Source organism: Grus americana, chromosome 2 (genome assembly GCF_028858705.1).
Source record: "Grus americana isolate bGruAme1 chromosome 2, bGruAme1.mat, whole genome shotgun sequence".
In the NCBI taxonomy this organism is placed as follows: Eukaryota; Metazoa; Chordata; class Aves; order Gruiformes; family Gruidae; genus Grus; species Grus americana.
This window is the reverse complement of record NC_072853.1, coordinates 92,958,028-92,978,092: the sequence shown is the minus strand read 5'-3', so window position 1 is coordinate 92,978,092 and position 20,065 is coordinate 92,958,028. Positions and strand designations below refer to the sequence as shown.

Here is a 20,065-nt window from a genome sequence, read left to right as displayed (position 1 = left end):
TCCTCGGAGCATGCTTCAGCTGGAATTCCTAAACATTGGCTTGCCTTAAATGATTCCTGTGCTTGGCAGGCAAGCCTGCGAGCCGGGCAGATTCTTTGTAAGGCTTATTTCAAGTCCTCCTTATAAGTAAAGGCTTAGTATGTCTCCTGCTCGTTGCTTTCATTATTTTGGTTATATATAACAACTGCTAAAGAGCTCTGTTATCACTGCTTGCGAGACCAATAGGTCTGCAGATTTCTGTCTGACCACTGATACTCATGCCGTCAGTGTTGCGGATGTAATATTCACTGGATTTTTTTCCTTTTTGCATGAGGTTCATTTTTTGTGTACAGAAAGACAGAACCATATTTAGAAGACACAGGAAATTCTATGTAGACATCCAAATAAATGACCTATTCTCAAAGCACTCTGTTAGCAGCAGTTCCAGCTGACCGTTTCTACTCAGAAGTAAACCAGTTGTGCCCGTACAGTCGTTTTAATACATGTAGACCCTGTATTTCCTATGCTCGGGTACAACAGCAAAGCAGGACTCACGGGGGCAACTGAGATACCTTGCCCTTCCTGCTCTGTCTGATATCACAGCTGGTCTGTTAAGACTGGACAATGTCTGAATTGGATTTAGATGGTGTCATACCTCTGCTCTGCCTTATGCCCACCCTTCCTCCCCATCCCAAAATCTGTGAGTTCAGTGGGTTTTGCCCGATCATCTTGAGAGGCAGCCCAGAGGTACGTGTGAAGTTAAAAGCTGCCTTTTGCCACACTGGGATACAAACACAACAGCTAGTGTGTGAGAGGGACTTAATCATGCTGTGGTAAGGAAAATGAGAGGATAGAGGCAAGTTTATACTGATGGAAGTAGGTAATGAAAGGAGAAAGAAAAAAGGAAAATAAGGGCAAGAAGATCGTTTTGAAAACACTTTGGACAGAACACTGCATGGGCCAGTGACAAAACTAGCTACCTTGGTCACAGCCATGTTGCTTCCTCTTTTTGTTTTCTTTTTTGTCTTTTTCTTTCCTGTCAAGTACTTTGGGAGAGGGGTGGGATGGGAGGATGTTTGATAGTAGAGTCCTTTAGGTTTCAAACTGTCTGGCAGGATGGGCCCCAGGGAACATGGCTCTCGGTCAGTCCCTCTGTGCTGGTAACCCCTTGCCAGCCTGCCCAGGGGAGCAAAACTCAGCTGGAGCATCTGCTTCTTGGTGCAGTTCTGTTTTCAGCTGATGAACAGTTTGACCAGCCGAGGGGAGTTGGCCAAGGTTATGGAGTGAGTCAGCATCTCTGCTGATGTCAGGACCTGCAACCCTCTTGCTCATGCTGCTCTGGCCACTCAGCTGTGCGCCTTGCAGATGGTCCTTAAATGGCATGTCGGGTCACTTCAATGCCTAGAGTAGAGGCGTGCATATGAAGGTGGCGTGAGTGGGCAGTGTTTCTGGGAGTCTGGCTGAAAAAAGCAGAGGCTGAAATGCTTCAGCTACCTCCGTAAAAGAGAATAAGGGTGGGTTGGCTTTAATCTCAGTGATTGTATTATGGAGTCTGTTTTTTAAATTGCTTAACACAAACAAAATGTTGGTTTATTGCTATGACCTTTGCTCATACTGCATTTAATCATTATGTTCTACTGTTATGAGTATCTGTTGTTACAATATCAAATTAGCTACTGTACCTGCAGAGGAAGAGAGAAGATTGGTGTTACAGTACTTCACTAATAAAAAACCAAACTTTTATAATTTCACCTCTTCTGCATCCCGTGCCCTTCAACACCCCGTTTGCCTCGCTGCTTAAGAGCAATTGCAATGAGCTGTCTGTGCAGTGAAGTCATCCCATTTAGGAACAGGCTGTTGGTTAATCACCAGTGTATTTTTCTGGAGGAGTTAGATTACCATGTTCTTTGGGCATGTTCTGATTTGTGGCACTTTTTCAAAAAGTGACTAATGAATTTTGAGATTGCCATAAAGGGGATCATTGACTGAGAAATACTCAGCAGCATATACAGTTGGGATTGGTTTGAGTATCCTGAGTTGGGCAGCTGAAATGACTAGATACTTTGAAAGACATGGGTTTACAAAATTATTTCCTGTAACATACTTTTGAGCAGTCTCCTACTTCTTCAGCTTGAGGCTGATAGCTTGAATTGAATAAGTCTGGTCAGTACGAGTAACACTGAACCCCTGGTGTTGTGCATCTCGCCCCGACACAGGGCTGAAGCATCATGGCACCCTCCAGGTCTCTGTGGAGGGAGCTTCTCCAGGAGGTGAGTCAGGGGACTCTCTCTGAATCGCTCTGATCTGCCCTCTGGAGGATAGTCTCCCCTCCTTTCTCTAGTGACTCTTCAGGGAGCCCGAGCAGGCAGGGTTTCCATGGCTAGGAGGCAGAAATACCCTTCTATGCATGCTCCTCTCCCTGCTGTATGGGAGACCTCGCGACACCAACGGACTGGGAAGAGGCGCAGTTGTTGCAGCTGGATGCCTTCCTGCTGAGTGAGAGCAAGGTGTTAAAGGATGTTAAACACTGTCACTGTGGAGGACTGTTGTCTGGAGAAGGCATTCAGCAATTGTTCCAGTTGGGGGAATTATTATTCAATGTTCAGAGAATATCTCTATGTATAGGGTTTCTTACTGTCTTTTTAGGTCTAATCAACTTAATCCATGACAGAGGAAGTGCAAATGCCTCCGCATTTGACTGGGAGATAAACTGAGGCCCAAGAAAAAACTTGTGAAATGAATCCATGGCAGAAATGAGAGCTGAGCTTGCTACTACTGGTTTGTGTGCTGCTGCACAGACCTTCAGGCACATAGAATAAGAGGGAGTTTTTGTAACCACCTCAGGGCCTTTAGGATAAAAAGTTATTTGTAGTCCTGATTAAGGAAGACCCTGAAGTACTGGTTGAAATCCCACTAAGCCCATGTAACTTGAGTATGTCTCTGGAAAACTTTCCTGAAAAAGCATAGATCTAGGCATGTACTTAAGTGTTTGTTATCTTATAAGATCTATAAGCATGATTCTACTCATTAGTAGCACATTAAAGTTGTGGTATGTTCCCGAGTGTATTTGAGATTGCACAGCTAGAGGGCAGAAAAATTCAAGAAGAACCACAGATGTCCATACAAAATACCAAGACTGAGTTTGGTCTGAAAGCCCAGAAGGAAACAGAGCTCTTGGGCTTCTTCAGTGAAAGTTAATGAGGAGTTATTTCTTTGCAAGCTGAAGGGTGGGAGGCTGGGAGAGTAAAATGAGGGAAGGGAAAGAGGAAGTTAACTCTTCTTCCCACCTCTAGTTTGGGGGGAATTTTGGTTTGTTCCAGTTGTACCTTACAGATGAAATTCAGACATCTCAAAAGACAAAGAATTTATTGTGGGATTGTGTGCCCATGTGTCTTCTGCACTGGAAACCTGATGTCCTTTGAAAGGCACCTGTGCTCATGATGCAAATAGGTGCTTTGTTCCTTAAGAGACTGATACGACAGGGTTTTTTAGCCTTTGCACAAGTAGAAAAAATACCATTTCTTCTGATATAAGGTTCTAAATGAATTCTTGTTCGGTTCCAAACCGAAAGGTGTAGCAGTAGCAAGCACCAGAAACTCAAGAGTGTTTTTACTTCGAATATTAAAGAGCTTGTGTCCTTCGTTGCTTTTTATCGTATTTGGAAGATTCAAGTTTTTCCAGGGGAATATTTGGGAGCTTTTAGATTTGAAAGGGAAAGCTACCATATGAGATCTAATTCCCCCCAAAGAGTCCAGTCGTGCTGTGGATGAGCTGGAGAGTCCTGGGAAAGTTTCTGCCCTTCCCATTACTAAGTGTATAGCAAGGCAGTGCCCACCAAGTGGTTCTGCTGTTTGTAGATCCAATTAATTCCTGTTATCAGCTGCTTAATTTCTTTTGGGGAAGAGTTCCCTTTTCTAAGGCTTTATTCCAGGTACTGAGAACAGGAGAGGGTGAAGATACCACTTGCTTTTTTTAGGTTCGTCTTTTGAAGGAAGACATCTTATAGGTACTCTCATTAAACAGAGTGCTTTTCCCTGCCTTTCTCACTTCCCAGAAAGGTCTTTTTGAGAGGCTGGGACAAAGCATGTATCAGAACATAGTGTGAAGTGGGGACAGGAGATGAGGTTTTGTCCATGCGCTTAGTTTCTGTGTGTGTGTGTCTGTAAGTGTGGATCACTTGAACTCTGGAACAAAACTCTCCTGATGGGAAACTATTCTCAGTAATAGCTCTTAGTGCTCTGAACCACTGGAGAGGAGGTTCTCCCTTAGATATCTATTTCTAATTCTCTCCAAAGCACAGAATAAAGTGTAGAGAAAAAGTGGCTTTATTTAAAAAATAAATAAATCTGGTGATGATGAAATTGTTGTTACATCTGCAGATTGAGACTTAATACTGTTGTACATATTGGGCTAACTTGCTTCCTCTAAGCACTTGTTTTTGTATGCATAACCTAAAATAATACACTGAAAACTTAATACTTACTAGCTTACTGTGTTATAGGAGCATGTCTGTCTTTTCAGATTAACAACCAAGTCAGAAATGTGGGCTTTGGAGGAGGAAGAGGGGGAGATGTCTTTAGTTTGGGATAGCTGGCTAATGGGAGAAAAGGTGGCAAAATGAAAATAAACTCATCTCACTTATTTTGTGGAGACATTTAATCTTCTAAATTCATAGGTGAGTTGCAGTTAGATGTTGTAGATCCAGGCTCATACCACTGTTATGCTTTTTTTTTCCTCCTGTTCCTGGCAGATGCTTTTGTATTTTCTTGTTAGCAGCAGAGATGGAAAAGTATCTACAGCTGTTTCTTCCCATCGAACCCCACAAAGAAAGAAATCTTTATTCCTCACCTTGCATCTCTGTGGAGGTTCTAAAATACTAAAGTAAGAGAGAATGGTTGTACCTACATTTGAGACTTCATCACCCTGGTGTTGGAGTCCTTCAGTTATTGATGTGTCTTAATCGGAGTGGTTGGACCAGTATTATCTCCCTTTTGCATATGGGGGGGTGGAAGTACAGTATGCTAGGGGATTTGCTCCCCAGCCACACAGTAAGGCTTCCCAGAGCTGCAGGGAAATAAATTGACACACATATACACTGGTCCCATTTTGATGACTCTGCCATTGCTTTTGCAATTAAGTGTTTGCAGCTGTCTGCGTATGAGTAGAGGTTAAGCTACAAGTCGCAGGATGACATTGAGGAAAGAGAAGCTAAATATGGATGTGAGAGGGAGAGAGGAAGACTTCCCCATTGTCAATTGTCTCCTTTTGTGTGAGGAGAAGAGATTCCCGAAGACTTTACTCAAAAGTCCACATCAGCTGAGAAGCGTTTTGCTGTATAAAACAGAGTATTAGGTAACCTAGTGTGAAGAATAATACCATATTTGAGGGACCCTTTAGGGATACACAAGATGGACTCTGATAGGCTTCTTTCATCTTTAAATTTGGAAATAGGGTGTTTCACGCTGTGATTTCAAAATGTGAGCCTGCATGTGGATGTACAGCTCTGTGGTACAGGAAAGAACTTAGAATTGCTGTGGTAACGGTGATTCTTCTGGCTTTTGGTGGTCCTTTACATAACCCATTAATTTTTTTTTAATTTATGGTATGAGACCATAAGTGAGGATATCTCATTTGTACTGCTGTTTAAAGAGCTTTGTAGTATCTGTAGAGACTTAATGTGAGGTACCAGGGGAATTTCCCCTTTGTAAGCTGTTTAAAGTTTAGATCCAGATAATAGTAATTGGCTGGGAAGCTTTTTCTCCTCTGCTTTTGTGATTTGAATGATTGTTTCCTAAAGATATTGAGGACCTACTGGCTACCCTGGGATGTAGGGCTGGGAGAGCCATTTCCAGCTTGTTCCTAGGAATATCTGAAATCTCACTGTCTTACTGTATAGTTTTGATTTGTTGAAATTCCTTTAGCCTAAGTCCTCAGTTAACTGAAGAGCTAAAATCTTTCAGTCCTTTTGAGTTGTACTGTGTCCATTAGGTCTTTTGGCCTGGTTCAAAGCAGTCCACATTTAATTTGGATCGTATTTCCTTTTAAAGCTGTTTGCCTTGTGGGGCAAGCCATTTTATTACCCTGTGGGTCATACTGATAGAGATTGGGGTCTCGTTGTGCTAGGTATGCATTAACACTGTGAGTTCCAGTCAGCAGGGTCTGAAATCTGCCCTTAGCCTTTGAAGAACAGAAAGCAGTGATTTTTAGGGACACTTAGGCTGGCTTCTGGGCTTCCAAACCCTTGCCTGTTTAGGTGTTCCCTGAGGAATCAAGACTGTCATATAAACTGTTAATAAATCTGAAGGTCAGGTGGATTAGAAGACCTCTCGGGGCAAATATTAGCATTTCTTCTTTGAAATGCTCACTCTGAGATTTTTAGAAAATTTTACTTGTTCTGTGAAGCTAGACCTTAATTCTGTTTCAGGCAGAATTTGTGTTAATTCTCTCCTGAAGGATTAGGCATCTATTGATTGTGCAGGCTCGACCAGTAGCAAGTGAAATCCATGCAGCTTTGACTCTTTTCTCCATTTTATTAGCCTTAAAGAAGCTTTCATAATTGGATTAGGTTTAAATTTTATTGCCTGTTACTGTGCTCACATGGATCTTGTCTATGGGGCAGTATAATTAAGTGTCCAATTCCTCTTCGTGATGTAGAAAAGGCATTGAAACTTTATAGTAGAGTGGAATAAGATGAAGCAAGAGATGCTAATTGAACGTTTGCACGTACATAAAGAATGTACAGGTGATGCTATTGTTATTTTTGTACCTAGAGAGAGCCGGTTTGAAACCTTTGTGGTCAGTGCTCTTTTTTTGTGTGCAACCAGGCTAATGTGAACAGATTGTATGGGCAGATTTGGAAGGCAGGTGTTCACATCACAAAACCACTGCTGTAATTGCCATGGCATACTGTGCCATTCTCAAGTGAAAAGGTCAAAAGTAAATGGACACAAACTAACTTTTACCTGTATTAGTGGTTCTTTGAGGTCATTTTCTGGCATGCTAATGGTTTAGTAGGGGGAAAGTTGCTCACTGATGACAGAGAATCTATTTTACCTTCTTTCTCACAGAAACAAACCTATGCTTTTGCAGTATCTAGCATCACATTTTCAGTCTCCCAAGTTTGCTTTCCAGTTTTGAATGTTTGAAACCCCTTGGTTACAGGTCTAGGAACCACCTTTTCACAACTACACTTCCTTGCTGTAGCGTTTTTCTTTTTCATATGCTCGATATCTTTACCATCTCTGTTTCTCTTCAGACTTAAAATTATGGTATATATTGGATAAATGCACATTTTTCCCTACTAGTCCACAGGAAGTAAGAATCTAGTTCTCATTTCGGCTTGCTCTTTAATACCTCAATTCAAGTGATAAGTTGGCTTCACTTCTGAGATCTGGATCTCACAAGGTCTACCTCCCAAGTGAAAATATATCTCCTGAAGGGGGATTTGTGGGTAGAGGAGGTAAGCTATTTCTTGTACAGCTCTGACTGCTTGATCAGATGGCCATCACCTGCACACAGGCATATGCAGGCTTACATTTCAGATGCAAAATACATGAAACTTCTGACTTAAGAACACATTCCTGAGTCACTTAAGCTTGTTCTTTATATAGTATATAATTTGTTTTGGAGTTAAAGTGTGTCTTCCCGTTACCCACACTGATGTTCTAGAACAGCTGCATTTGGGGTTTTGCTTTACTTTATGAAGCTTCAAAAAGAGATGTACCAATGATAAGTGGTTTTCAACATGCACTATGGAAAGGGGAGTGGGCTATTTCAAGAGATTAAAGAAATTATCTTCATTTTTCCCTTTATCGCAGATGCCCGAGATGTAGAGCAACTGAGTAAGAATAACATTACGCACATTCTTTCAATCCACGACAGTGCCCGTCCTATGCTTGAGGTAAGAGGTGCGGGAGACTTCATGGTAAATTCTTTGCAGTTGACTGTTACAGTCATCTTGGGGTTAATTTCTTGTTCTGCACAATTGGTGTTTTGAGACTGATTTTCTTGTGGAAATGTTTGACAGCTGTAGTTTTGGGATCCAGTCACAGATTTTATTGTTGCTGCTGTTACAACAACAAGAAATCGAACTGATAAAGGAGGAGAGACAATTACAGTGTCAGTCAATATAACACAATAATGGGATTGTGTTAATAATTTTATAACAAAGGTAAGTTTCCTTCTGTGTGGAGTTCAAGTATCACATAAACAACAACATTCCTTCTCCCCCTTCCCCACTACCAACCCTCCTTTGTACTTGGGCCCCTTTCTTGAGTCTTTATAGCAGATGGTTGTGTAAGAGGTTTGCAGACCTTTTCTGTGTAATGTAGCCATATTTAGGCTTGGGGTGTGAGAGGAGCCCAGTGCGCGCTCATATAATACATCTAATATAGTAGAGCATCTGTAGGTCTCCCACACTTTAACGTGAAGTATTATTCCCCATTTTACTGAAGGGAAGCTGATCTGAAGAGCTGAAATTACTTGCTGTGTCATCTTGAGCAGTGAAAGAGTTGGGACCAGGTTGCAGGTCTCTCGTGTTGGACTGTTGGGCTTTCTTTACACCAGCTTACCTGGGAAGGAGAGGAGTTTGGCTGGGCTTTGCTACACCTTAAAATCCTGCTATTTGATTTATGTTGGGAACTGTTGTCCCCTTAAATTTGTTTTATCCTTCCCTGCATTCCACTTTTCTTGAATAGTGGGTAAGGCAGTTGCCCCTCTGCTGCTTCTGGGAATCTCTGCTTTTCATTCTGTTCATGTAAAAAGTCTCTAGTGAATTCAGACCTTAAACTACAGAATTTCCACCTCTCCCAGGCAAGTCACCTTCTGTTCAGCTTACATATTATCCCTAGCATGTGACGATTAAAACCAAAGTCGAGTTAATGGTGAATTCATGGTTGACCTTGAACTGTGAAGTGTGCTAAAGCAGAGCTTTAGTTGTCGACTTTATCATACTGTCCATTTGACTTCTGTTGTGCTTGATGCTTGTTAAGTCTGAAACGTACTGAATTTCAAGCCTCCCCTTAGTTGAAGAGAGAAACATTTGTACTGAGTAAGGGAGATGTAATGTTTCCTCTAGGGTGCTAGTCTCTAAAATGAATAGAAGTTTGCTTTGTTTTATTACCATGATTAGACAAGTAGGAAGACTAATTATGGCACACATCAGCTGCAGCCTCAGGCCAGTGTTTCTTGTGGTGGTGGTAGATTTGGCCACCCACCTGCCGCCACCTCGTTTGTGGCAGCGCATCTGTTTGTGGGGCTGCGTGGTGAATAGATCTGGGAGCTTTTGTGGGTTACATGTAACCAAGTCACCATTTCTTCCTCTAGCTACCCCCACAAAAGACATGAAGGATTATATTTACCCAGATCTGTTGCCTGTCTGGTTTGCAGTAGTGTCTCAAAAGTTACAGTGGCATAGGAACGAGTAGTGGCTGATTGAGGATGGACTTGCTTTATTTACCCCTGCACCTAAAGGAAATGTTTCTCCAACTGTGCCTTCTATTTTCTCATCATGCAATATACGCCTTTATATGCTGGTGATCTGGAAAAAACTGTTAAAACTTTTTTCCAGTTCTTAACATAGTGGAAGGATTGCAAGTTCCATTTGTTTGGGAGCTGAGCTGATTATTAATTACTTTGTCATTCATGGTCTTACTGCATTGCTTGTTTGGAAATAAATGCTTCTGTTTAGGAACATGGGCCTAGCAAACATCTGTTAAGTTGTGTTACTTCCGTTGTTATTTACTATTTTGCCAGGTTGTAGGTAGATTTGTTTACAGCCGGTGTATCCACACTGTGCTTGGGGCTTGTTCTCAAGTCCACTGAAGTAAAATGGGAATGCTTTCCCTGTGTATCTCCCTCTTCCCTATTGGAAAGTGAGGGCTTACGTTTGTGTTCAGAAATCTGCCTGATGTTATTCAGACCTTTAAACATGGAAACATGGAATTGCAGTGGTATGCAAATCTCCCCCCCCCCCCCGCCCCGCAGATTCCCTGTTTTGTGTGTGTATTTATGTGAATATTGATCAATGGTAAAAAGCTGCCTTTTCTTGGACTGTGGTAGTTGCATTTGTCTCTTACTAACAATATTTTGTCTCAAGTATTTCCCAGTCAACCTATAGGAAATGCTACAAATATTTAATTAAACAAAGCTTTCTGTGCAAGGCATGGAAGGTAAGTGTTTTTAGATATTGAAAACCCAATAGTGTTGTAGTAACACGCTGTCAAAGAGAATTTGGCCTTTTTTTGGCTGTCTGTGGACCAAACAAATACGGATGCATGCCTTACCTCTCAGAGGTGACAAATGACCCACATCTTTCTTGTCAGATTTTGAAGTTTGTCATGACTGTTTTGATGCAATAATACTTCTGATACAGTACTTAAAGCTGATAGTGGTGGGTAGAGAATGAAAACTATTAATTTGGTTTCATTGTCCATACTCAAGAATGCAATACTCAAGAAATAAAAGCAAACGTCAGTGTATGTGGTGAACATCAACTTGCTACAGATTGTAAAATTGTCTTCCGCTTTAGTAACTTACAGCATTGCCCCTCTCTGTGATGTTACAGACCATTTTTTCTTGGTTGTGTTTAAAATATTCACAGTAACTTTTAAAAAGCATGCTTTCCTCTGTGCTTTATAGACAGCAGTGTTTGGATATATGTTGCTTTAGTTCCTCATAGCTTACCAACTAGAAAATGATTGCAGAGTTTCACAAAAACATATTTGTTGTATTGGTTTAGGTTTCATAGTGTGTGCCTGTTGAGAAGTACCTTAAAATAAAGAATGTTTTCTTACTGAAATTTGGTTTCAGACATTATCTCAATGATCACTTACAAACCATCATGGATGTCTCATTTACTGGTGGCTCAATCAAAGTTTGACCTTAGGAAGTTACTGCATACTTTCATGCTGCAATAACTGGAAAAAGTAGGTTTAAAAGTTGATTTGATTCTAAGCCTTTTTATACCTTTAGACTTTGGCAGCCTGCATTAAGTACAAGACAGAGAATTGTTTTGTAAGACTTTGTAAGTGGTTTAGACTGGAAGGAATTTGCCAAAATCTGGCCTGAACTATATTGCAATGTTGCTCCTTAGTTGTTTTTGTATAAACTGTTTCAAGGAAATTTGTCCTCTAATAAAACCAAATCTGAAATTAATTTATATTTAGAGAGCATCCTAAGGCTGTTATTCCAATGAAGTACACCATTGTTATACAAGATCTCAACCACTTAGGTAAGCATTTTGTAGTTTAAAGATGAATGTTTATAACTCCATCAGAAAAAACTGCAGGTAACTGGTGTTGTGTCCAAGAGAAAGGACTGCATGCCACGTGGAACAAGGTTTGTTATTTCGGATGCACAGAAGTCAGCCCCTGAGTAAGAGCGGTGTCCAGCAGCATCATGTGTGTTCCTGCAGTGGCACAGACACGATGGCCCTGGTGAATCAAGTTGACTCCTTCAGAGCATTTTGGATGGCTGCCCATGGAACACTCACAGATGTTTTATAAATCCACATAAGAGTCAAATATAGAGGAGAATAATTAGGTTTCTTGCCACCTGCTTTCTAATCTGTTTCTCAGTTCAGGTTTTAACATCACTGTTCAGAATCTGAGGGACACTGAAAGGCGGATGAGGAAACAGGTATCTCAGTGTGTGCTTTAAATAATAGTATACCTGGCAGTCACTTTGTTGGATCTCGTGGTAGAACTCTCTTTTTAAAGCTAGGACAAGTAGCTGTTGGGGTTGGAGACCAGAAGGTCTGACTGTTGTGATATCTATATATCCTAACCAAGCTGGAGCAGTTAGAGAATGTGGAAGCACTTTTAACTAATCGTGAGCAATTCTTCCCGTTGCTTCAGAGGATGCCAGCCAGGTATCACTCTGCTGCATTCGATCTGGAGTCTAACAAATTTTGTGCTAGTTGATTTAAGTGAAGCAGGTAAAGGCAAATCTTGTTAATCTTGCCAAAAAGAATCTGGTTTCTGGTCCATTGAAGCTAAGAGTGTTTTTGTGTGGATTTTCTGGGTGTTTGACCCTGTTCTGGGGGATGTTATATGGAGATGAATGTGGGCCCAGACCAAATAGTATGCTGGTGTGGATTGTGCAGCTGCTTGAAAACAGCTGCATCCCATTCTAGGAAGTGTGTGCTGTGGTGGATAGTTATGTCCAAGCAGCTGAAGGTCCAGCATCCTTAATCCTTACTCTTAGCCTTCCCTCCCCACCTCCCCAACCACACACACACACTTAAATACTGGTAAAGGCAAGCATGCTTCCTCCAGTGCATTGGGCAGCGATTGCAGTGTGTAATGCAGGAAGGAGTACAGCATGAGTCCTGGGGGAGGAAGAGGTGCCAGAAGATCTTCTGGTCAGACAGTCATTCAAGCCCTGTCTCAGGGAGGTATTATCCACAGAGAGGCAGGGGTGGTCTGATGACAGTTCATGGGTCCCCATGCAGAGAACCCACCTTAGAGAACAGAGTGATACATGTGGCTGACAAACGATGTGTCACACAGATTCAGACTGGAAGCAAGCAAGGCCTTAACCATGAAGGTAAATAATTGGTGAAATATGTTGCCAGAAGCAACAGTGGATTTTCTTATGTGCTCCATTTTTGCGTGGCAGTTGATTCAAGTAAGGCTGGGTTACAAAGGTCTGAGCTTCACACTTTAGAGTCGGAGCATTTCACAGTCCTTGGTTTGTCTGAGATGCTTTGAGGTGCCAGTTGTGGCTGTTGTGTGCATGTAGACACCTGTCCATCAGTCAGGAAATGGACTCAAACTACCAACTTCTTTCACATGGTCCACCACACATTTGTCAGTTACTAGTAATTTTACTGTTGCTCTTGACTTGCACCAGAGGTTTGATCTAGTAAATGTATGCATCCTGTTACCAGTCACCTGTGGTCATAGAGTCCTTTGGCATTAATTTATTTATAGCATTATCATTGTCAGACTGACCACTGCTGCATCATAGGAAGCTCTGTATGCTGCACTCATCTTGGAGACATCGTAATGATCACAGTAATGTAGGTCTTAAATCAACAAGAGTTTACCTGGGCATTCCTTTACTGTCCTCTGCCACAAAAGCTTTCCATTGTTCGCTCTGTTGATGACAAATAGCATTGAGTAGGCTTTTGCATATGTGCTGCTTCTATATGCATGTCAATTTTCTTTCTTTGTTTTCTGTTGCTACAGAATATTTGTTTTGTTCTTAGTGTGGTGTTTTTTCACATGAGGAAAGAATATATCATATATGTGATGGTTTCAATTGAAGTCATTTGAATGAAGCATAAGTAAATGAAATCCCAGCAAAACATGCACAATTTTTTGGGTTGGGGGGTATTGTTATCTCTCTGCTCAGTACCAAAGCTGTCATAAGTTTTAGGCATCTCTATCTCCTGTGAATAGCTGATCTGTGTCCCTGTGACACTCACGTACCAGATGGTTCTGCTTCAAGTCTTAACCTTTGTGGGATTTCCTCTCCAAACAAGAAGAGTGATCTTAAAGCATTGTATGGAATTTTTTTAATGTTGCAATAATGTCTTCTGGTTGCTGACAAAATACTCTGTGATGTCTATGAAACATTCAGTCGTCTTTTGCTCTAAATTTCTTAGAATATTAGCTTCATAGGTTATGTTTTTTCCCCCCTCATTCTGCATAGTTAACCAGAGCACCTGCAGAGGACAGTTAATGATTCCTTTTTCTTTGTATTCTGATGCCATTAATAATACCATCTTAATCTGGTACACGCTGTCTCCAGAGCAGTGGTTTTCCTCCTGTTTTTTCCTGAATTGATGACTACCTAAATGTAGTGTTGATATAGTAGGTGGGTGGAGTGGGGGAGGAGGTAGAGAAAAGCTGATTTCTGACTGAACTAAGCATCTTTTTTTGTCTAGTCTGTTAGCTTGTGCAGCCAGCATAACTTAAATGAACTGCATCTTTGAAAATAAAAAACTTCACAGACCAGGTCGTCTTATATAGAATATTAGATTTTTTTCCTTGCAAATATTAAAGTTTTAATCAGAGTAGAAATAGGGTTTCAAATACTCAGTACCTAAGAAGCTGAACTGAAAGGGAAGAGCACAGTTAAAAACTGTGCTGATCTTTTAGGACAATCTTTCATACTCCATAATTAAAGAGTCAAATGCATTAATACAATACAGGTAACAAAAAGATGCTGTAACTGGAACAGAACCAGTAATTGTGAGGAATAGAAGCTGTAGAAAAATAAGGATGCTATGGAGAAGCTGTATAACTTCTCTGCACCAGTATTATCTCTGCTGAATGCCATGATATGCCTGTTTTATAAGGTGTTAAGGATGAGAAGGTTGCAGCTGGGGAAATGACAAGAGGCAGTGCTGGATCAAGTTTATGAATTTAAAAAAAAAAAAGAAATTATGACTGGCTGGTGAATCCAGACCTTTGTAGAAAAGTGAAGAGCTAAATGACTGAATACCTATCAAAAACTGAGAAATGTTTCTAAGATCAAATAGTCATAGCCTGCAGACCTAGTATAGATAATGCATTCATATCAGCTTCCATTAAGATCTGGAATATTGTTTCATCTTTTTTAAGCCTGTCTGGATATTGTAAAACTTAATGCAGTTTTAGCTGGGTATGATAGTCCTGCCTGTTTACAGATGATCTTTAGACTGCAGATGTGCAGGCTTTTTAGAAAAGGAAAACAAACTAAGCTATAGAGGAACTGAACTGGTAACTCTGGCACAGTGCAAGCAATCTGCTTAGCATAGCTTGTGGATAATATTTTTGCAGCTATTTCGGTTTTTGCTATCGAAACCTATCATATCTGCTGTTAGCACTGAATGTGATGAGGTTTACTATGGGGCAGCTTTTACTGACGCTTTGAAGGAGAATAGCCTCATCTCCTTTTAGTTTTCCAGTTCTTTCTTTCCATCACCAGTTTGCGGAAACTTCTTTCTCTCATGGTTGCACATTCTGGACTGACTTCATTTTTTGTGTATGTGTATAAGAGGGATTACCCTGTGCTAAAACAAAAGAAAAAATTCTTGTGTCATCCCCCTGGCTCCCCCAGCTGATAACTCTGGAAGTGCTGAAAGCTGCCTCAGCCCTTTCTTCTTTGGTTCTGTAATCCGAAGGAGTATCCTCACATAGACACCAGTCCAGAAAACATTTGTCTGGACTCAAAAGCATACCACTGCTCAACATGAAATAACTAAATAGGGAAATATTGGGAAACCAATCAGCCCTACTTTTTTTTTTTTTTTAAATCATATGCTAATTCTGGACAGATGCTGCTCAGCAAGTGAGAACCACCAGTCTATTAAAACCATGTTACGATGTTGGATAGCATACAGAAGTCTCAAGCTGTAGGAGGCCATTCATATATGAAAATTGCATCTTGATGACATGATGAGACAAGTCCCTGCTGGGTATGGCTGGGCAACATGTTCTCTGCACAGACTTTGTTGTCTTTGGTATCTGGCCCAAAGACTTATGGGAACTATTAAAGAGGGAAATGGCAAGACAGCCTTCAAAATTAGAGTCGCTAATATCATATCACGTGGTCATTGATGTTGTATAAAGATCAGCTCTGCAAATTAAAAATTTAGTCAAGTCAGACTGTTGCGTTTCCATCCATGACACTAAGTTCTTGTATCGCCAGTGTTGGAAGCTGTCAATTTTCAGCCTTTATGCTACTATCAAGAGGAAGCATACAAATGCTTCTTCTAATAAAACTTAACTTTCTTCTATGATGTTTCACTGCCTTTTCACGGTAAGGGTTTCCCCTCATGAGATGTTTCAGAAGACCATGCTGAGCAAAATAGCTACCATTTTTCTTTCAGGTGTAGCGACACCAGAAGATTCTCTCTAGTTTGAAGTAATGCCCTCCCTGTCTGGCATTGGCTCTGCTTGTGAAGTTGGGATCTGTGACTAATTTTTCAAAAATGACTTTGATAGCCCACTAAGAAGCTTCCAAGAAACTTCCACAAAGTACCTTTTAAAGTGTGTCGGGCTGGGCCCTCATCATGAGGTACCCTTGGCAGAGGCTGCTGTGATGATGCACTAAATTAGTTCATTGTTTGAATTGCCTGGCACACACGAGCTGTGTCAGGGGAAGCACATTCCTGTAGTGGCAGATTGTAAGGGAGGACAGGATGAGGGCTGTTGGAAGTTTTCAATGGCAAGCTGTTTGCACAAGAGATGTTCAGACCAGTAAATGCCTGGTGTTTCTCATTGCTTGGATATGGTGTTGACCAGAACAGAGCAAATTCTCTGACCCATTCTGTGCAGAGGAGACAATGTGGAGAGTGCGTAAATCCATGTTTGTATTGTGAGCGTATTCCAGAGGTGTAGCAATCATGTTCCAGCATTCCCTGAAAGAAAGAGGAAGGTGGGATATCTTGTTTTATTGCAGTACTCAGGGATCCCTGAGGCTTCAGGAACCAAGTGTGATGGGTAGTGCTCAGATGTTAGATATGCCCTGACATGCCTGGGGGCTTGAATACATCATCTAGTCAAGGCAGACTAAAAAGGTCCTCCCTCTCAGCTGAAGTATGTAGTCCTGTAAATATTCTTGGTGTGTCCTAAAAGAAATGAACCACAATTTAGTATAAACTCAGTGTTTTCTCCCACTCAGCATTCCTTTAGGTGAGCCAGATTAGAATTGGAATTCAGGGTTAGAATTAGAAATATGTGCAGCTCTTTGTGCAAGTAAAGTAAAATCCTTAACTCTTCAACATTTCCCTTTTATAATTTTAGAAAGGGTGATAGAGGGGAGAGGTAGGGAAGGAGGGCTTTGACAGTACACTTTACATTGTGATTGGCATTCCAGCCTTAATGATACGGATTTTTCAGAAGTGTCACTGAGACTACCTCCTAAGAAAACCATGAACAAATGTTGCAAAAGAACCCATGACTTGTAAGAACTATTGTATTATTCAAGATAATACAAAACAAATGTTTAAGTTCTGTTGCAGGAGCATCCTGCTTTCTGTTGTTCATATTCTTCATGTAATTTCAATTTCATTTATATTTTTCAAAGGCAAACCTGAGTGTGTTGTTCACTAAAGTCAATTAGTGGTTGTTTTTTGCTGAAACACAAATGTATTTTCTATGAGTCATTAATAAAATCAGCACCAATGGTGATTGCTACAGAAAGTAACTGAAAGGACAAACAAACGGTTGAACGGTTTTCAGTTTAGCAGGTTCAGTTTGGTGCATTACTGGACAAAACCCTTGATAAACTCTTGTTGGTTTGGCTTGAGGAAACTTTGTGCCGGCTGTTTCCCACTTTAGCTTTTTTGCTGAAATGCCCCTAAACAAAAATAAGTCGTCCTGCCCTCATCTGTTGATGTGACGACTCAAATTAACACATGGTTTTTGACTAACCTGAAAGAACTTGCCAGGTGCTGGAGGTTTTCTATTTGCATCTGGGTTCACAAATTTAAGTTTAGGGGTTTAGGTTTAAAAAAAATTTCTTGGAAGTCATTGATGGTATCTTTACATAAATTTAAATAGAGGTTTAATGCCAAAAATACAATCCTGCTCTTTTTAAATTTTTTTTTTTTACAACCCCTTCCCCCCACCTCCTGCCATTGGAGAACAGAAATTTTGTAATTTGAGGTTCTTTCCCCCTCTCCTTGCCTCTTAACATCTGAAGTTCTAGATCCAGGTTTCCAGTGCTAACTAGAACCTCAGAAATGTTTTATATGCAGCAGTGGTGGGGGCAACATTCTTCAGAACATTTGGCAAACACACTAAACATGAAATAATAAGTAGCATTTTTATCCCTTCCTCTTATTCTCATGCATACTGTTTTGCTAGAATACTTGGTTTTACATAAAAATCGCTGGACAGTTTTTTTTCATGGATAAACTGTATGTTAGAGTGTAATCAAACTGAGCATCATTCTTAATGACTTCAGAACATCTTTGATCATTACAAAGGAGCAAACATCCATATAGGTGCTGCATCTCACTGTGCTACTGTTCTTTGCACCTTATCCTGTTCGGAGTCAAGATTATTCTTGGTATTGTGCGATTAAATTTGTGTGTGCTCTTTAGAGATCCTGTTCTCAGTCACTGACCCATTATCTGACATGTAGTGCTTGTAGATGTGTCATTTTGCTACTGCAAAATTCTACATGTTGTACTGAAAAAACCCAAGTGCCAGTTTTTACAAGTTTAGTTAAAAAGAGGCTGGAGTCTTTTTAAATGGATTATAAGTAAGTAGAATAGAAACAGTGTGTTCCTTAAACTGGACTGTTATGTTTCCTGAGCCTCCACGAAATACTGCATTTAATAACAAAGATATAATTACCTTTTTTAGAAGCTAGTGGTATTAGGGAGGTGGTGTTCTATAGTCATACTGACTTTTCCAAATGTGAGATAACTGTTCAGTTTCCAATCTTATTATATTGACCTCTAAAATAATTAGAAATTTGAAAATGACTGCAATTCCATGAATACCTTATTAACTGTAGCGTAAAACCTCTGCATGTATATCCGTGCACCTAAACCTTTTTGGTTTTAATACCTTGATATTCACTGCAGCAGAACTGACTTAGTTCTAGAATCTGTGATGAAATTCTGCAAGTAGTGTCGTTGTTTCTCAAATAACAGTGAATTTTAGAAATTTTACTTAACTCTCGCTTGTTTCAACTTTGACAATCTTGAAATCGGAATACTTGCTCTAGTTTTGTTAGCTCTCACTGTATCGGTTTAACTGTAGCATTTAGTTTCAGGGCCTAAGAGAGACAGAAGTCTAGTTTTGGTGGTTACTCTGCTGAAACAGAAAACACAAAAGTAAATTATATTATATTTTATTTTACTGTTTGGGTTTGTTTAGGTAATCTTAACGAGTTAAAGACATCGAGAGAAATGGGACTGCTGCTCTTGTTTGAGGGCATCAGTTAGGATCATCATGTGAATAATAAGGAAACAGTTGAGGTGTGTGTGTGTTGGAGGGTAGAAGTGCTTGGTGGTAAAGGTGATTGGAGAAAGGAAAGTGAGCAATGACTTAAAAGTAACAAGTGGAAAGTAGTAGTGAATCGAGATGAGCAGAAGAAAAATGTGTTCAGCATCTCACTGACCTAGGAGCTTGGGGTTGAACATATTCCATATGTATGGAATGGTTTATTACCTAAGAACATACATAACTGCTGTTTAATTACAAAGGTTAGATTTATTTATTTTAAATGGATAATCTGGGAAAAAGCTTGTTTGGAGGGATAAGACATGACTGACACAGCTGTCAGCTGAAGAAATGTTTGGATAACAATATATTAGCAGCAGTATTCAATAAATAAAGTGGATGTATTACTTCATGCAGGATCTAAAGGAATATTTCTCTTTTCATCAGTTTTTATAATGGCAAGCTTTTCTCTTTGCTTTGAAGAAATGCCATGTTTTGGGATGACTTAGCTATTCTGTGGCACCTAATGTAGCGTGTTTAGGAGAAGTGGTACAATACCTGGTTTGAGTTGTTCTGTCCTTCCTCCGCTGAATAATTTTTAGAGAACTGTCATTCCTAGGGAACAAAACAGTTAATTTAAAAATAAATTAATAAATAAAGACTTCCATATGCTTGACATCAAATTTGTATGTTGTCTTCCCATCTTTATTAATATGCAGTTTTGGGGTTCAACTTTGGCTATTGCATTTGCAACCAGATTCAAGTTTAGTTAATGAAACTGCAGACCAGGTACTGATTTGGAGCATGTTGAAATTTTCACTAAGAGCTGGTCTGCTTGACTCTTCAACAATCTTTTGATTTAGCTCACTCTGTTTTAGTCACTGTTTCAGTGATTGTTGCCTTCTTACATCTTATGCTTTGCAGTTTCAGAATGGCAAACAAACTGCTAGGTAATAAAACAGTGATGTCTCTTGCATGCTAGTACACCATCTAAAATGTAGGTATTTACTTGTGCAGTTGGCATAAACTGTTCTGCTTTGAAAGGTCCCTTTGGGACAGTTCTTAGATGTTATCTGCAGGTTATGTACACAGGAAGGACAGCAGTGTCTTGGGGCACAAATATACAAATAATATTATGGGTTTTTTTAAAAAACAGTCTCAGACAGCAGTGTTCAGTAAGTATCTTCCTATTGCCA

The 20,065-nt window shown here is 40.2% G+C and overlaps 1 protein-coding gene across 1 annotated transcript in view; it reads left to right on the top strand.

Moving 5' to 3' along the window:
• The window catches only part of DUSP22 (dual specificity phosphatase 22), a 43,553-nt gene that overhangs the window by 6,627 nt on the left and 16,861 nt on the right, over positions 1–20,065 (top strand). The window contains exon 3 of the mRNA XM_054815737.1: positions 7,797–7,879. Within this exon, the coding sequence (XP_054671712.1) occupies positions 7,797–7,879 (83 nt within the window). The remainder of the gene's footprint in view (positions 1–7,796; positions 7,880–20,065) is intronic.